Consider the following 19,538-nt stretch of genomic DNA (forward strand, 5'->3'; position numbering starts at 1 on the left):
TTCAGATAATCATTTGTGACTTATGAGCACCGTTGATGCCAAAAATGTATGTGCACTGCTTGAATGGTTTGTGTAAACTGAGGGCAGGGAAAACTGGGGTGGATTACAATATGGGTCAGAGAAAAGGATATCAGATACTTCTGTCCCATTTAATGTTATAAACTACTGAAAATAAGATAACTTTTCAATGTTAATAAAAATAAGTACAATTATATAATTTACATCTGTGATTTTAATTTTTTTTTTATATGACAGGGCCGATCAGCGCCTCCAAAACTGAAACAGGAGACCGGAGGAGGAGGAGGGAGATCTGCATTACTATCAGACATTCAGAAAGGGGCGCGCTTAAAGAAAGTCACGGAAGTCAATGACCGGAGTGCTCCAGTAATAGAGAGTGAGTGCTTTCATCCCACTCCATTATGGCAGAGGATTTCAGTTTTTATGTATCTCTAATGCACACTCCTATCTATCAGATCAGCACAATGTGCCACTTATCTGGCCAAAATTAGCTAATACGCTTTGCTAAAAGCTGCTTTACTTGAAAATCTGGATTTCAGCTACAGAGAGCAGGGTTTACAGCATGACTGAGCAAATACAGCTGATCTGTAAAATATTTATTTTTGTTTATTATGATGGGAAAGAAAAAAAACCCCTACAACTTTTTTTTATAGGCGTGAATAAAAAGCTGTCTGACTAAAGTGAAAACATTATAATAGATGAATGTGGATAAAATCCGCGCTGCTGTGACAAATAATGGATCCAGATATAGTTGTAAGGTGTTCGGGTGGTTTATTCAAAGCGTTTCGAAGCTCATGGCTTCTTCTTCAGGAAGTTTCCACACAAAGATATCTTTGTGTGGAAACTTCCTGAAGAAGAAGCCATGAGCTTCGAAACGCGTTGAATAAACCACCCGAACACCTTACAACTATATCTGGATCCATTATTTGTCACAGCAGCGCGGATTTTATCCACATTCATCTATTATAACGTCTCTAAGAGGTCGCAGCGCCGACCTGTGGATCTGCAGCAGCTGACAAACTACACGCCTTTACTTTGTGCCACCAGGTGAGCAGTTCTCTCATAATTGATTAGAAGCAATCCTGAGGATAAGACCCTATTTGCGCTTTTTTTGTCTCCTATTCTTCTATACTAGTAAAGTGAAAACATGATTGTGGTTAGTACATGGATTTGTTGAGTAATACACCACAGAAATACAGGCATGGGGAAAACAAAAGGAGATTCTGTCTGGTCCGATAGAGGAAATTCATTCTGTAAAATCAGAACTTTAGACCTTTGACGGGTCTACTAAACTGCACAATACCTTCTTCATCTTACGTCAAAGGGGTGGTCTGAAACTAACATTGATTTAATCCTAACTGATCTATTTAATGTAATAATCTAAAAGCTTTTCTAATATACCTTGATTGAAAAGTCCATCTCTGCTCTATGTAACTGCTTTATTTATTTTTTCTTTACTAACTTCCGGTATGATGACATTTCGTTTGAGAATCCCCAGTGGATGCTGGGACACTCAAACAAGATATCATTGCCTCTGTCCCCACCCTGAAATGAAGGATGCCAGTGACATGTTTCAGTGGCTGGGCTAGTCCCATCTCTACGGAGCATGCGTTGCTTGTCAATTCTTAGTACAAGCTCCCTTTTCACTGTGTGATATCCTTTTTAATGCACAGTGACAGTGCGCTCTCTTGCCGACTCTGCTGAATAGTAATAAGCATTGCAAGGAGAGCAGAGACCAGCCAAACGTCCAAAAGTGACGTCACTTTCAGGGGCAGGACTGGTGTCTGCTGTTCCTGCTCGCTGGGTTCTCTTCGGCACAGTGACAAAGGAGCTCATACTGCACATATTTTGGAATTCACTACCAATAGAGCTAGGACTAGCCCAGCAACTGATAACACTTCATTTCAAGATGGGGGACAGAGGCTGAGATTATTACATTAAATTGATAAACATTTAGAATTAAAATTAAGGTTAGTTTTGGACCACCGCTTTAATGCTCTATAAATAGAGGTGAATAATAGCAACTGGTCAATATATTTACTAGAACTTGTCAATCTATGAATTAACGTCTTAAGACTAAAAAGGGCTGCCATTACTTTACAAGTCCCTTTTATGTGAGCTGCCACCAATAAGCTCTTTTGCAAATACATTGCTTTCCCAAATCCTTCTGTAACGTGGTCACATGATTTCTGGCTGAAAATCATCTGACTTCCTGTGATGTCACATCAGATTTTCCCTGACTTCCGGGTTTTGGGATCTGGCATGACATCAGTGTCATGTGAGGTTCATGCTATGTAGGTGGCCGGGGCTCTGTTCAGCAGAGCCCACTCACTACGTCTCTGCATAAGGCTACAGACACAGCTCTCCCATCTCTGCACTTTTCTCCCACCAGAGCTCTCTTGTATCTCGGACAGCACATTATACTGAAGCTGTGTGTTTAGGCAGAATTACAATGGGGTGCTCACTGGTGGCTTGTAGCCCTGCACAAGGAATGATGGGACTTGTAGTCAGAAGAGACAAGAGGACTTTGAAAAGGAAGTGATGCCAGGGCACAGGAAGTGAAACAGAAAGGCAAAAACATGAAAATTGTCAGAAAAGTATGGCAAAACCAGTAATTGAGTTAGAGTAGCGGACATCTTCTTACATATGTACAGGAGAGTCAAAAAGTAACGCACTCCGGTTATATTAAAACCTATGTTGGCCGCACTTATCAGCAATTTCTGTACAATGTGGCTGACTCCCCAGTCAATGCTGTGCAAGTTTGAACATATTATGTCAGTTCATTTTTGACTGAGGTGCAAGAAACAATGTCTGACCCCCTGTGATATGCATGTGTGCAGTGATTTGTTTTTGTGGTCTGAGGGTGTGTATTTATCGAAGTCTTTGTGTACAGTATGCAGAAAGTGTTTTGTTATGAAGAAGTGTATATTAAAAGGAACCAGTCAGCAGGATTGTGCACAGTATCTGCACACAATGTCAGGTCGGCACCGTTATATTGATTAAAATGATACCTTGGTTAATGAAATCCGTCTTGTGGTTGTTTAATCTTTATTTTCAGTTTGTAGATAATGATATGCTCGTGCAGCGGGGCCGCCTGTGGGGGTCTGCATGTGGTGTTCTGATTAGGTATTCATAATGCAGACTGCTGACAGGTCAATTATCCCTCACTGACCTGCCCCCTAGTTTACATAATTAATATTCTATATATATTTTGAAAAAAAAAAAACCCTTCTGTAGGAAGGCACCAGTGGTGGCGCCTGCGCTGCAGCATGATCGCATATATAAAGTGTATGTAATCCTTTTTTTTTTTCAGGTTATCCATAAATTCTTAAAAAAAAAACTAAATCAGTTTGAAAATGGCACCAGCCGCGCCTGCTCAGTAGCAGCTATCGGCAATCCGATAGTTGCTGCTGTGCAGGCGCCGGCTGTGCCATCTCACTAGAGAAAAAAAATAGTCTCCACTAAAATGGCGTTGCCTGTGCCGTAGCAGCTATCGGCGATCCAATAGATGCTACTGCCAGCTGCACCATGTTGCTAGAGGGAAAAAACAAATTGCTTCCTCCAAGATGGCGGCGCCTGTGCAGTAGCATCTATCGGATCACCGACAGCTGCTACTGCGTAGGTGCCGATGGCGCCATCTTAGGCGAGATAATTTTTTTCTCTAACAAGACGGCGCCGCCTATGCAGTACCATCTGTTGGATCGCCAATAGCTGCTACTGCGCAGGCACGTCCAGCGCCATTTTCAAACTTTGTTTGTTTTTTTTTATAGCAATTTATGGATAACCTGAAAGAAAAGAATTACATACACAGTATATATGCGATTAATCTGCATTGAATCTGTTTGAAGCACAGAGAGCATCATGAAGACCAAGGAACACAACAGGCAGGTCCGTGATACTGTTGTGGAGAAATTTAAAGCTGGATTTGGATACAAAATGATTTCCAAAACTTTAAACATCCCAAGGAGCACTGTGCAAGCGATCATATTGAAATGGAAGGAGTATCATACCACTGCAAATTTACCAAGACCCGACCGTCCCTCTAAACTTTCATCTCAAACAAGGAGAAGACTGATCAGAGAAGCAGCCAAGAGGCCCATGATCACTCTGGATGAACTGCAGAGATCTACAGCTGAGGTGGAACAGTCTGTCCATAGAACAACAATCAGTCGTACACTGCACAAATCTGGCCTTTATGGAAGAGTGGCAAGAAGAAAGCCATTTCTCAAAGATATCCATAAAAAGTGTTGTTTAAAGTTTGCAACAAGCCACCTGGGAGACACACCAAACATGTGGAAGAAGGTGCTCTGGTCAGATGAAACCAAAATCGAACTTTTTGGCAACAATGCCAAACGGTATGTTTGGCATAAAGGCAACACAGCTCATCACCCTGAACACACCATCCCCATTGTCAAACATGGTGGTGGCAGCATCATGGTTTGGGCCTGCTTTTCTTCAGCAGGGACAGGGAAGATGGTTAAAATTGGTGGGAAGATGGATGGAGCCAAATACAGGACCATTCTTGAAGAAAACCTGTTGAGGAGTCTGCAAAAGACCTGAGACTGGGATGGAGATTTGTCTTCCAAGGAGACAATGATCAAAAACATGAAGCAAAATCTACAATGGAATGGTTCACAAATAAACGTATCCAGGTGTTAGAATGGCCAAGTCAAAGTCCAGACCTCAATCCAATCGAGAATCTGTGGAAAGAGCTGAAAACTGCTGTTCACAAACGATCTCCATCAAACCTCACTGAGCTCGAGCTGTTTGCCAAGGAAGAATGAGCAAGAATTTCAGTCTCTCGATGTACAAAACTGATAGAGACATACACCAAGTGACTTGCAGCTGTAATTGCAGCAAAAGGTGGCACAACAAAACTATTAAGTTAAAGGGGCCGAATAATATTGTACGCCCCACTTTTCAGTTTTTGAATTTCCACAAAAATTTAAAATAACCAATAAATTTCGTTCAACTTCACAATTGTGTTCCACTTGTTGTTGATTCTTCACCAAAAATTTACATTTGGTATCTTTATGTTTGAAGCGTGATATGTGGGAATACTTTCGAAGGCACTGTATCTTTGGAGTGTGGGCGAAAGCTGGAGAACCCTGAGGAAGCCCACGCAAACACGGGAAGAACATATAAACTCCTTGCAGATGTCATCAATGCTAACCACTGAGCCACCGTGTTGCCCCTTAATGCACATGAACTGATTCTGTTGAATATACGAGATACAGTGGATTATGTGGCAAATCATTTCCAAATCAGTTTCACATCTGATAAAGAGATGAAGACAGCGGTGCATTTGTGGGTCGCAACCTAAAATATCCTTTAATGAGAGACTACAAAAGCTTGCTGACAGATGGACAAAGTATATTGAAAAGCAAGGAGATTATGTCTAAAAGTTATATTTTTTCTGAAAGCTGAATAAAATAGATTCCACAGCGAGGGTACAGATAATTTTTGACTCACCTTTGGATTTTTGAACTTGCAATTTGCAGTATCAAGTGATCTGGTGTAATGATATAACACTGCATGAGGGCTATATTAGCTGCTTGGGAATAATCTAATTCACATAGTGTGGTTATGAATATTTAATTGTATTTTCTTTTTTGTACAGATGCCAAGAAAAATGGTGGCACAGGAAATAATAGGAGTGCAGTGGCTCCACCTACTGGCGGTCTTTTTGCTGGAGGATTTCCAGTTCTTAAGCCTTCAAACCAAAGGGATGCAACAGGTAACAAGACAAATATATACGGTAATATTAACTTAACTTAGGGGTTGTCCTCTTTGAAAAATATTTACTTCATTAAAAGAACCTGTCACCAGCTTCTCAGTAAACTAAAAGCACTACCTTTAAGCCCTCTAACATAGCAGTCCAACAACATGTGTATAAACCCACAGACACCCTGCTCATCAAAGAAGAAACCATATATAATTCCCCTGCGGTTGTATGGATTTCAGTCCAATGGGCGTCACTAGTCTGTTCTCGGTGCTTCCTCTTTCTCCAGAATAGCTGGCCTTCCTGCTTTTAGTTCTTTTTAAGGGCTATGACCATATTTGCACTGAAAATGTTTTTTTGTACATTTCCTTCTTTTATGTAAGTTTAAGGACCTTTCTTATGAGTCTTCATTAACAATTAACTACAATTTTTCTATTTTAGACTCTGTGCAACCCTTTCACATAATTGGTTATCCTGCTACTTGTGACATAGATTTAGTATTCAAGATATCACTAGGGAGAAGGAGGAGGTTATAAATGACAGAAGGGAAAGAAAAACTTCAGGGTTCATAGATCACACAAACTGAACATTAGAAATCTACACCATGTTCCAAATTATTATGCAAATGACATTTTTATCGGATCTTCCTAAATGGCTGGTGCAAATGAAGGTCAGTCTAATAAAAGTCATCACCCGTTAGAGTATACATCGAATTTTATTGAAGAAACCTCCCAATGATAACAGTATAATCTCCAAAATGAATAAAAAATCAAAATGCACTGTTCCAAATTATTAGGCACAGTAGAATTTCTAAACATTTGATATGTTTTAAAGAACTGAAAATGCTAATTTGTGGAATTTGTAGCATTAGGAGGTCACATTCACTGAACAAAAAAGCTATTTAACTCCAAAACATCCTAACAGGCCAAGTTACATGTTAACATAGGACCCCTTCTTTGATACCACCTTCACAATTCTTGGATCCATTGAACGTGTGAGTTTTTGGAGAGTTTCTGCTTTTATTTCTTTGCATGAAGTCAGAATAGCCTCCCAGAGCTGCTGTTTTGATGTGAACTGCCTCCCACCATCATAGATCTTTTGCTTGATGATACTCCAAAGGTTCTCTATAGGGTTGAGGTCAGGGGAAGATGGTGGCCACACCATGAGTTTATCTCCTTTTATGCCCATAGCAGTCAATGACTCAGAGGTATTCTTCGCTGCATGAGATGGTGCATTGTCATGCATGAAGATGATTTTGCTCCTGAAGGCACGTTTCTGCTTTTTTATACCATGTTAGAAAGTTGTCAGTCAGAAACTCTATATACTTTGCAGAGGTCATTTTCACACTTTCAGGAACCTTAAAGCACCCTACCAGCTGTTTCCCCATGATTCTGGCCCAAAACATGACTCCTCCACCTCCTTGCTGATGTCACAGCCTTGTTGGGATATGATTGCCATCCATCAGCCATCCACTAATCCATCCATCTGGACCATCCAGGGTTGATCGACACTCATCAGTAAACAAGACAGTTTACAAATTAGTCTTCATGTATGTCTGGGCCCACAGCAACTGTTTCTGCTTTGTGAACACTGTTTAGGGGTGGGCGAATAGTGAGTTTATGAATCAAAGCAAGACTTTGAAGGATCCTACACCTTGAGGTTCGAGGGACTCCAGAGGCACCAGCAGCTTCAAATATCTGTTTGCTAGTTTGTAATGGCTTTTTAGCAGCTGCTCTCTTAATCCGATGAACTTGCCTGGCAGAAACCTTCCTCATTATGCCTTTATCAGCACGAACACGTCTGTGCTCAAATTGAGCCACAAATCTCTTAACAGTACGATGTTCACGCTTAAGTTTTCGGAAAATATCTAATGTTTTCATTCCTTGACCAAGGAATTGCACTATTTGATACTTTTTGGCAGCAGAGAGATCCTTTTTCTTTCCCATGTTACTTAAAAACTGTGGCCTGCTTAATAATGTGGAACATCATTTTTAAGTAGTTTTACTTTAATTAGAATCACCTGAAAAACTAATTATCCCATGTGATTAAGATTGATTTCAGTGATCCATTGAGCCCTGAGACACAATATCATCCATGAGTTTATTTGAAAAACAAAACAATTAAATCTTTATGACACTTAAATCCAATTTGCATAATAATTTGGAACACGGTGTAGATAGGAAGTCTGCAGTGGTATCTCGCAGGCTATCAGGAGAGTACCGGTACTTGACTTTGCCAAAGAAGGGAGAGGGAATCATATAGCAGTGCTCAGCATTATTGCTTTTTAGTATAAGGAATCCCTTATGGGACATAGAAGCAAAAATCAATACAGTAATGAAGCTGCACTTACGATAGCTAGTTTGCAGCATCTTGGAAACACAGACCTTACATCAAGCATATCTTATTAGGAGGGACACATCCAGACTAGAAAAGTCAATTAGGAGCAGGTTGCAGGTTCTTGGGATCTGTGTGCAAAAAAAGAAAGGGAATTGCAGCCTGAAATTTAAGCTGCATTTACACTACAATGGTGCCTCATTCTGTGTAAATATTGCACTTCCGAGAACTATGGCAGCCTATGCAGATTGAGGGATCTAGTTTAGATTGCTTGGTGCATATCGTTTAATTTTGTCTACTTGTGTAAACAGGCATGTACATGACCGCCAATCGGTAAAATGTGCCAACAATCGTTGTATAACCTTTAAGTCCATGTAAATGGACCTTATAGGGGTATTCCCATCTCCAAGGTCCTATCCCAATATGTAGTAGGTGTAATAATAATAATAGCAAATACCTCCAATTAGAAATGTAGGATAGTTTTTCTGATTCACTATGTGTTTTTCCTCATGTGCAGGCATTGCAGCACTGTAGGTATCCATGGGTATGACCATTAGCAACTGGCTAACTAACTGTCACTATATCAGTCGTCATACCCATGGATACCTAAGGTCCTGCAATGCCTGCACATGAGGAAAGATACATAGCTAATCAGAAAAACTCTAGTACATTTCTAATTGGAGGTATTTGCTAATATTATTATTATTACACCTACTACATATTGGGATGGGATCTTGGAGATGGGAATACACCTTTAGAATAGCTCAGATTTTTTACACTGTTGATATTGTACTTTCAGGTAACAAAAGCGCTTTACAGCTTCCGGGAATGAAAGGAAGTGTTCCTAAACTACCAGATCAAGTACCTCCTAAAACTGATCACCCCAAGCCTATTCCACACACAGTGGCAGCTAGACCTCCTCCACCACGTCCAACTATCCTTGGCCGTTTATCACCAGTGCCTCCTCCAATACCACAAGCACCTCCTCCAATACCACAAGTGCCTCCTCCAATACCACCATCAAGCAGCAAACCTCAGCTGATGCCATCTTCACCTATTCCCTCTACTTTTAAAGAGAGACCTGCAAAACCAACTGGAGGATCAAATGGTCCACCATCGCCAGTGAATTCTCAAGACAAGTCTAAACTTCAAAGACCTCAATCCCAGTTTTTTCCATCTACTCCACCACCACCACTTCCTCCTTATCCTCCACCTACATTACCACCAGGCTATCCTGGTAGGAGAAGCCCTTCCCCTTCAGTACCAGATGGCAGGGATCATTCAGGACTTCCACCCCCTCCTTTACCATCTGTGCCATCCCGGTTAGAAGACTTCATCCCACCACCACCTGATATAAGGGATCTTCCTCCTCCTCCACCACCTCCTCCCCTTCATCCAATGTCAATGTCTACCAAGCGCAGATTATCTGAGCCATTGCCACCTCCACCTGTATTTGGTAATGAATGCACTAATGTTCCACCACGACCACAAAAGGGGCCTTCTGGACGACCTGCGGTTCCACCAGTACCTGTATATGGAAGGCCTAACAAACCTGCTGGTAAGATTTTATTTGTATGACAAGCTTTGGTTGATTTAATACATCGGCTATCACAGTCATTATTCCTTTTTTATAAATATCCCTCAATTATAAATGATGCTTTATCATGTGTTTACTCCACTATATTTTGTGAATCCGCAATGTCTTAAGTCTTCTCTGCAGGAGACTGTGCCATTTATTCTTTTATAATTGCATTAAGTTTGCAAAATGTGATGTTTATTTTTTGCCCATGAGTGCAGGACTTCTGACAACATTCTGACTAGACATGTCTAGGTCTCGCTCAGTTCAGTTGTCTAGTTGGCACATGACTGCATGTATGCAAATCACATACTTGCGATCACACGCCCCTCTGCTGCTGGTACCAGAAAATTCTGACAGCACGCACTGTGAGGATTCACAAGACTTAAGCCCAAAACCTGGAAAACCCCTTAACTAGTGGGTTCACATTACAGCTCCAGAGTAGTTATACTGTTCCTATGAACCCCAAGTCTGGACAACCCCTTTAAAAAATATCAATTAAGAATCCTAAGGGTAAGTGTCCACGGTCTGTAATCACGGCGCTTTGGACGGAGCGGAAAACCCGCTCCGCCCAAAGCACCGCCCCCTATGTACGTGCGGTGATCCGGATGTGCTCATAGATACACACATACATAAGGACCCTGTGATTTACCTTGCGGCGACGGAGCGTCGCTGCAAGCTAAACAGACATGCTGCGGTCTAAAGAGATGCGCCGCATGTCCATTAACGCAGGGCTGCCGGATGCGTCTTCGCACGCATAGTGGAGACGGGATTTCATAAAATCCCCTCCACTATGCTGTAACATCTGGACGCTGCGGGTTGAACGCTGCAGTTGTACGCAGCGTTTAATCCGCAGCTAATCCAGATGTAATACTGAACGTGGACACATACCCTTACAATGAAAATTATTTAAATTAAAAACCAACAATCTTAACGCCGATTAACTTTTTTTTCACTCAGGGAACAATGGAGGCCGATTGGCTCCTCCACCACCGCCTCCTGCACGATCACCATCTACAGAGCTTTCTAGCAGGCAGCCGGGTAATCAGCAAGCTCCAAACCGAAGCTCAGCACAGCCGGGATATCGCCCTCCTAGTCCAAGAAATGTGCACTCATTAGGTAATGTTTTCACATTTAAGGCCTAATTTGTCAAAATTCGCTAACAGAAAATGTGTCCTTTTTGCCCATAACAACCAATCAAAACGCAGTTTACATTTTCCCTATGCATTTTACAAAATGAAAGCTGAGCTGTGAATGGCTGTTATGGTCAACAACCAAATTTTCCTACTAGACAGTTTGGTAAATTAGGCCTTTACTCTTCATATGTATAAAATATTCATGGCAGCCACAAAACTGTTTTGTGGACCCAGATTAGTCTTGGTTACTTAAAAAAAACAATCAGGCCAAAATAGACAATGTTATTGGCGAGGAGATGTTTTATTGGGGCATGGACACGGTTGAGCTAGAAGAGTAGCATGCCATGTGAGCTCCCCACAGCTTGAGAAACTTCTCCGGAATTTGACATTGATGGTCTACCCTTTGGATCGATGGGGTCTACTACCTAAGATAAAGAAGGGACCATTCACTGCCATAGTGCTGTGTATCTGTGCCTGGCACTGCAGATCTGCTATATTTCAGTGGCCAGACACATAGACAAGAGCAGTGCTCTGATAATACTACACTCATAGTTAGGTCAGTAATGATTAATATTAAAAGCCAATTTTCTGCAATACCTGACTGTTCTTCTATTTTTTTGCAGAAGACTTTGAATCTAAATTCCCCTTTCATCCAGTAGAAGACTTGCCTCCACCAGAAGTGTATGAACCATTTGAAAAGGTGTACCCCAGCAAATGCAATTACGGTACGTCCTTCACTGCAAATATACATTGAAGGATAGAGGCAATTATTTATGTACTTCTGCTTATGAACCCAGTGTACATCCGAATTCTAGCTTGGGGGTCGTGAAAACGAAACTTCATGTGTCTTGCGTTTTGTATCTATATTGAAGCTTATTGCATCCTCCTTACAAGACCCTGTTCACACCTTTGTTGTTGAATTCAGTTTCCAAGTTCCGTTTTAGGAATGTAAGAAATGGAATTAACTGCCTCAGACCAGATTAATGTCCATTATTTTACCGAAACAAATAGTGCAACATTGTGATGCTGCCTTGCTGTTGTTTGGTCACCATATAATAAATAATAATAATAATCTTTATATAGCGCTAACATATTCCGCAGTGCTTTACAGGTTGCACACTTTATCCTCGCTGTCCCCGTTGGGGCTCACAATCTAGGTTTCCTATCAGTATGTCTTTGGAATGTGGGAGGAAACCGGAGAACCCGGAGGAAACCCACGCAAACACTGGAAAAACATACAAACTCTTTGCAGATGTTGCCCTTGGTGGGGTGTGAACCCAGGACTCCAGCACTGCAAGGCTGCTGTGCTAACCACTGCGCCACCGTGCTGCCATATATTTTAGAGGGAACCTGTCAGGTCATCCTAGCCTCTTTAAATGTTTTTTAATAGTTTCAGGCTACAGTAAGATGGCCGTAGATTCTCTCATTTGAGAAATGTAGCACGCTGTGAGGAGAAGATGGAGAACAATATTTCTCCATCTTCTCCATTCTGTGAAATCAGAGAAATCAGACTGCATTTGGATGTCATCTGAGTGCAGCTCGATGTTTCCCACGCATCTATAGACTTGAATGGGTGAGTGGCATCCGTTTTCACTTTGTAGTGTGCTGCGGTTTTTTCATTGACAGATTCTGAAATGTAGATAGAATTCGCATAGCCCTCATCCAGTGTATTTACTGGTGTGAGCGAGCCCTTAAAGGGTTTATTCTCCCTCTAAATGCAAATTAAGCTAATTAAACAGTTAGCTCCTAAACAAATCATATTTGCAGTATATACTTCATTGCTGTAATTACTTTTAAAACTTGTTTTATGCGGGTCCGCTGCAGTTTCCCATGCGTTTACAGTACAATGTAAACCTATGGGAAACGCAATCCGCAGTGCACATGGTGCGGAAAAAAACGCGCGGAAACGCAGCGGTTTACATTCTTCAGCATGTCAATTCTTTGTGCAGAATCCGCAGTGGTTTTACACCTGCTCCATAATAGAAAACCGCAGGTGTAAAACCGCAGTGGTTTCCGCACAAAAACCGCGGTAATTCTGCGGTAATTCCGCAGGTAAAACGCAGCACCTTTTACCTGCAGTTTTCACAAATCTGCTGCTGAAAAATCCGCAGACCTCAAGAATACGTGTGCACGTACCCTCACTGTCCCTTTGCATACTGAGCAGTACCGACTCTGCGCTCGCTTGGTCAGAGCAGGCACTACCTGACCCCTAACCGCGGTGCTGTGCGTGCACACTGACTGTAAGGGGGTCACCGTACAGGGGTCCCCCCTTTCATCATTGCCTCCCGACAGCGACCACTGCGTCCTACACCCTGAAGTGTAGCGAGCGGCTTCAGAAGAGGAGAGGATTAGTGATGTGCTTCAATACAACAGAGAATCAGGCGATATCAGCGCTGATTCATGCAAGTGATTCATCTTCTATAATCCAATCCTTTACTGTATATGGCATGTCTTGCGTTTCTCATACAATCCCTTTAAGTGTTAATGCTACATTTTATATCTTGTTAGCACCCTCCGCACCGAAGCTCCAGTTTCCACAGATGAGATGAGAAAATTTTCATTACAACTGAAGCACAAAAAGGACTTACTGAAGATTGAAGCTTTCCTGAAAATAAATGCTATAAATGGACATAAAGCACAGAGTAGACAATATTTATGTATTTTTGAAAGCTACGATGAAGAAATCTGCATAGACTGGATGAAAATGTATCCGCCAGACCCTTTGAACGGGGCATCAACATCACTGTGACGCTGCCTATATCATATATGTCATATGGATGCCACTTATTCTAGAGCTTTATCTGGGCAGCGAGGGTTGATGCGAGACGAGTGCCTTGTTAATGGTTTCACTGGGAACGCTTTGGGCCAGACTCAAAGCTTTTAGTATAAATTGGTTTTTAAAGTCACAAAGTTTTTGCACAACATGGAATTACACCAGAAATTTAGGGATTTTTGACGCTAAGTTTTGCCCAGATCCGCCGCAAAGTGTGGCAACACCCGCTTATCAAATTCATGATGAGCAGCAGCGTTTACTACATCACAACTCTTTCTTCAGTCCCCGACTTAAGGCCGGAGTCCCACACAACGTATAAAAAATCGGTCCATTTTACATGGACCAGAATCGCATACTGTAAATGTTCCCTGAACAGTGATCCGTATGTCATCCGTGTGCAATGCGAGGATGAGATTTTCTCTCATGTAAGCATCCGTATGGTGAGATTTTCTCGCCGGCTTGCAAAATGGACATATAATGGATCCATGGGCTCAAATATTCGTGAAAACATATATACAGTCTATATATACAGTATATCTATATGTATATGTCAGTGACACACATATATATAACTTTATATTTCATACAGAGCTAGGCAGCAGAATAGCCGATAATTCAATTGTCGGCATCTGTAAAATCATTACAGAACCCTACAGGATATAAGACATGGTTTACATACAGTAAACCATTTCCGTTAGTTTTTTATATGTCCCTCACTAATAATGTTAGTCGTGTGTGTGTGAGTAAAATTTTGGAGCTGTGTTAAATTAAAGGATTAATTCACGGAAAAAACTGGCGTGGGCTCCCGTGCAATTTTCTCCGCCAGAGTGGGAAAGCCAGTGACTGAGGGCAGATATTAATAGCCAGGAGAGGGTCCATGGTTATTGGCCGTCCCCTGGCTAAAAACATCTGCCCCCAGCCACCCCAGAAAAGGCGCATCTGTAAGTGGTGCAGTACTAATGCTACCGGCCGGGCTGTAAACCATGGAGGAAAAGCTGCCTACGCAGCCTCCCCGGACATGAACTCATTAGCGTGGGAAAGTTTCGGAACATTTTCCCACGCTGTCACGTTCACCGCGTCAGGCAGGGAGTCTGTGCAGCCTAAGTGACATATAGGTAAATGTACCTATACTATGTGTAGACATTTATTTTATCTATTCTATTCTAACCTGTCAGTGTGATTTTACTGTACACCGCACTGAATTGCCGGCTTTTCTAAAGGACACCGGTGCGTATTTCTCGCAAGTCACACTGATGGTCCGTGTGGTGTGCGAGTTTTTCTCGCACCCATAGACTTTCATTGGCGAGTTTCTTGGCGGATATACAGTGCAAATCGCAGCATGCTCAGATTTCCCTTGCACATATAATGCGGACGAGAAAACAACGGATGATGGGAGCTGGCCAATAGAGTAACATTGGTCTGATTTTTTTATCGCATAGCACTCATCCGTATTACGCTCTAGTATGACTCCGGCCTAAGTAAGATTATGGCGATGCGTACGCCACTTAACGCCTCAACTTATTCATTGAAAGGCATGCGCCTCTTAATGACTCGGGAGCCTTGCACTCCACTACGCTCCCTTGGCAAGTCCGGAGTGAAAGATGCTCCGCTTGACTAATCGCGGCATTTGTCTTTTATGTATTATTATCACATTCTTGCTCCTTGAGAAGGAAAAAGAGCTGAGCTGCCCCATGTAATGTGAGTGGATATCCTGCGTTTGCTGACCTTCCTGTATTATACCTCTGTTATGCTAGGGTCTCAAGATCGTTTTTCTCTTATCCAAGAGCTAACCACACTTTGATAAAACTTTTATAAGAGTTTGATCAGTGTGGGATCTGATTTTTTTTTGGGAGGTGGATAATAAAAAAATTCTCCACCTTCTCCATTCTGTCTGTGAAAATTGGGCCGCACTAAGATGTCATCCGAGTGTAGTCTGATTTATTTCTACAGATATGAGTGGCCAAGTGTGATCCGATGAGATGCAACTCTTGCATGCTGCAATTTTTTTTCCTCGGACCACTCAGTCCGAGCAAAAAAATGTGACATGTGCATGGCTCCATAGAATAAACATGGGGGTGAGTGGTATCTGTCAAAACAATGGATCGCACTCGTCTGACTTTTACAGTCGTCTGCACGAGCCCATACTCTGTTATATCCAGGGAGAACTTATACATATATACAAAATGTACAATATAGCAAATATTAGGATCAAGTAGCAAAGCGTAACTCAAAATTTATCAAATAGATAAAAGTTTAAACCCATTTTTAGCTCTGCCTCTAAAAAGTAGAGTCAAAGATCTCTGCCTACCTTCCCTATATTATAAATATAGAAACAGTGCCATGACTGTGCATGGTTGTGTCAGGTATTGCAGGTCATCTCATTTCAAGTAAATGGAGCTGAACCGCAATTATTATTTTGGAAAACCCCATTATTATGGTTACATAATATTTTTCCCACAAAAATAATGTTTGTTATTTATTGCTGTAGATTTGTGTCTATAATCATATTTATCAGCTAAATATTATTATAATTGTAGCAAAATTCATCGGTTTGATCCCCTTGATTTCCTAGTAATTGATATCTGATGATGTAATTAATATGGGTTCCATATTTACGTTGACATCAATCAGCTTGAGCCCTGTTCACTTTATGTTATGGATCCACACTTGGGGTCCGATTCATCATTTGCATTTTTTTAAGTCACTTTTCTTTTTTAATTTGTGGTTTTCTCTGACTTTTTTTGTGTCAAATTCATTAAAATGGCACACGCGATTCATGAATTTTGCAGAAAACCCCAAAATTGTCTTTTTTTTCCCTGTCTTTAACTGGTTTGTTTTGCAACCTTTTAACTGGAAAAGTGGCATGTTTCGCAAAATGTCAAAAACAAATGCGCCAAAATACTTGGTATACATAAAATCACTCCAAAGGGACTGGAGAAGAGTTGCGTTAAATTTTATGACTTTTTTAATGTAAAAAGTTGCATTTCATGTATCTGTCTAAATCATCTGGAAAAGCCACACTGACATAAAAATCAGAAAACTAACCAAATCACAAAAGACAACTTGGAAAAAAGACACAAATCGATTGATGAATTTGTGGCAGATCAAAAAGTCACTAAGGCCGGATTCACACGTCAGTGTCTCCAGTACATGTAGTGAGAGTTTTCTCACGTACCGGAGACACTGACACATGTAGACCCATTCAAATGAATGGGTCTATGCACATGTCAGCGTGTTTTCACAGACCGCGTGTCCGTGTGCAAAACACGCTGACCAGTCCGTTTTTGAGCAACAGCACTGATCACACAGACCCATACAAGTCAATGGGTCAGTGTAAACACGTACTGCACACGGATGCCATAGGGTTAAAATTGAAACACATTATTTCAGTACATGGAGACAGATACACGGACAGCACATGGATGCTACACGGATGGGACAAACGGACACGGATATCTCCGGTACCGGAAATATCAGGACGTGTGAAACCGGCCTAATTGAGAGTTATTCACGCCAATAAACTGGCGGAAATGCAATGATGAATAGGGACCCTTAGTGTGTATGTCAGGGGGCATCCATCCATAGGGCTCAATGCACCCAACAGATCTGCAGGAATAGTGGGCTCTGCTATTTCATACATACATACACAGTACAATATTTATACTGTTTTAGGTAACCCTAAAGGTTTTCCCAACATATTCATCAAGCAATGACTGAAAACATAATGCAAGCATAGCATTAAATACATTTTCTGTCATGTCAAATTTTTTTTCTCTAAAATCCTACAATACATGATTGACAACTTTCTCCCTAGACTATACATAAGGAGGTAATTATTAATCAGTGGCGGGTGGGGCAGAGAAGCCACATCTCATGGACACTGGCTGTATGAGCACATAGAAGGACGTCAGCATGGTGGCAGATAACTGGAGACGTCATGGAAATGACCGGCAAGAATAAAAGTAAGGAATATAGCGCTGGAATTAGGGTCTCTGTCCCTATGTAATGCTCTGCTCATACAGGACAGCATAATAATAGTGACAGATTTCCTTCAAGGTAGCAGATGTATGTTGGCTAAGTCCTCCGATTTTGCCAGGAATGGCCAACCATTTGGTGCTTATGGTGTTGTCCCAACACTTCACCGATGACAAATCTCGGGGGAAAGAGGGATCAGGCATGTGGAATTTTAACATGTCTGATCCTTATGCTCTTAAGTGAAATTAACTGAAGTCACAGATGTCCGACAGCCACATATTTCCCTTTCTATTCTGAACAAAGATATAAGGGAAAAACAAGATGACACCTATTTTTCCTCTTTGAGAGCTCGGAGAGAGGGTTGCAAGCCACATGCAGAGTCCACCCAAGTAGTGACATCCAGCTCGCACCACCCCCCCATATTAGTAACACCCAGAACCCCAATTATCAGTATAATGACAGGTAAAGCTTCCTCGCAGGAATAACACTGAGGCAGTATACTTTCATCCAGGGGTCCCCCCCTTACCCCCATTAGGTACTCTCGCATCAAGCACTCCCATCACATTATTACATGCAGCCTCAATCACCTTCTCTATCTGGCGACATCATCATATCTCTGGCTCAGTATTTACTTAATTTATCTCACCAATACCAAAATATGCTTATCCAGATCTGCTATCATTTGAGGGCTACTCACAAAAGTCACTATATGGAAAGCTACTCTTCATAGCTGTGGTATAAAGAAGAAGTCCAGCACTCCTTGGTCACAGTAGGCGCTCGGATAGGACCCTAAACCAAATAGCAAAAGAAATCCAGCACTCGTAGGTATGGTGAAAAAAAGTCAATTTTAACAATGTGGTCCACAGAACAGTGTAATGTTTCGGTGAAAACCTTTATCAAGCGTACACATGTAGGATAGACCATTTGAGAAAAGGTACAGGAAAGGCTGCGCTTAGGGAGACGTGACTGCGTTGCTCAGTGCTTTACCTCTCAGCGGTGTAGTTGCGTTTCCCCAAGCACAGCCTCTTTTATCTTTTCTTAGGTAGTCTTCCCTACATATGTATGTTTGATAAAGGTCGGTTTTCATAGAAACATGCACACTGCGGACCACATTAAAAATCAACTTTTTTCAACATACTTAACTTACCTTTGAGTGCCGGATTTCTTATGCTATTTGCTCTTCATAGCTGCTTGCTAAACGTAGTGCTAATGCACCAAGCTGGAAGACAGCCACGAGCCACATATCATGGGTTTGTGAGCCACATAAGGCTACCGAGCCATAGATTTGGGATCCCTGGTCCAGAGACTGGCAAAGGGGAATGAAGCTTCATGGGAATCTAAACATTGAAGTGCGAATAGGAGAAACTCTGGGACACCCAGCCTTGTTTTATTGTTTGTCTTCTAGAATGTGAGATGACCACTGTGAAGAGCCAATAATCGAGGAGATTTCACCAATTTGGCTTGTGTGGATCTTCAGGAACTTGTGTAAAACATGCAGGCATTCACTCGATGAACAACCAAAACATTCATCGTGTGACTGTAACAATGTTGGCACTAAAATAGTTTTCACCTTCACATCGTTCTACCTAAACAGGAGATCTTGCCAGCCTCTCGCTTGTATCTAGCCCATAGGCGATCATTTAACAACCATGGTTGGAAGCAATGATAGATCTTTTTTTAGTTACTGTCCACTTAATTTTTTACCAGAAGAAATCTTGTATCATCCAACTATTTGTTAAAAAGTAAATTTTTGTCTTCGATAATATCTGATGAATAAACACAATAATACACTTATCAGGTAAACTGATAAAACCTGGAACTTGGTTACTCCATTGTGTATAGTTTTGTAAATTGTTTTCTAAAAATCTCAATTTCCATTGTCATAAATCTGTATGTAACTATAATTTTTTAATAATAAATTCTAACACTTCCGTACAAGGCACCGTGAATGTGCTGTATCATTTACACATTAATCCCTCATTTGCTGATCAAATGACTCGAAGG

General features: G+C 41.4%; 1 protein-coding gene across 5 annotated transcripts in view; it reads left to right on the forward strand.

Annotated features, from left to right (window-relative positions):
• The window catches only part of WIPF3 (WAS/WASL interacting protein family member 3), a 56,225-nt gene extending 36,753 nt beyond the window's left edge, over nt 1-19,472 (forward strand). For 3 of the 5 annotated variants that reach the window (XM_077268838.1, XM_077268839.1, XM_077268837.1), the window contains 6 exons: nt 256-394; nt 5,639-5,755; nt 8,874-9,632; nt 10,611-10,769; nt 11,410-11,511; nt 13,295-18,309. In XM_077268838.1, coding sequence (XP_077124953.1) covers nt 256-394; nt 5,639-5,755; nt 8,874-9,632; nt 10,611-10,769; nt 11,410-11,511; nt 13,295-13,335 — 1,317 coding nt within the window. In that variant the 3' untranslated portion in view covers nt 13,336-18,309. Of the gene's footprint in view, nt 1-255; nt 395-5,638; nt 5,756-8,634; nt 8,758-8,873; nt 9,633-10,610; nt 10,770-11,409; nt 11,512-13,294 lie in introns of those variants that run through there. The other 2 variants (XM_077268841.1, XM_077268842.1) reach the window with 2 other exon arrangements.
• Nucleotides 19,473-19,538: the final 66 nt, after the last annotated feature.

Source organism: Ranitomeya variabilis, chromosome 6 (assembly GCF_051348905.1).
Source record: "Ranitomeya variabilis isolate aRanVar5 chromosome 6, aRanVar5.hap1, whole genome shotgun sequence".
In the NCBI taxonomy this organism is placed as follows: Eukaryota; Metazoa; Chordata; class Amphibia; order Anura; family Dendrobatidae; genus Ranitomeya; species Ranitomeya variabilis.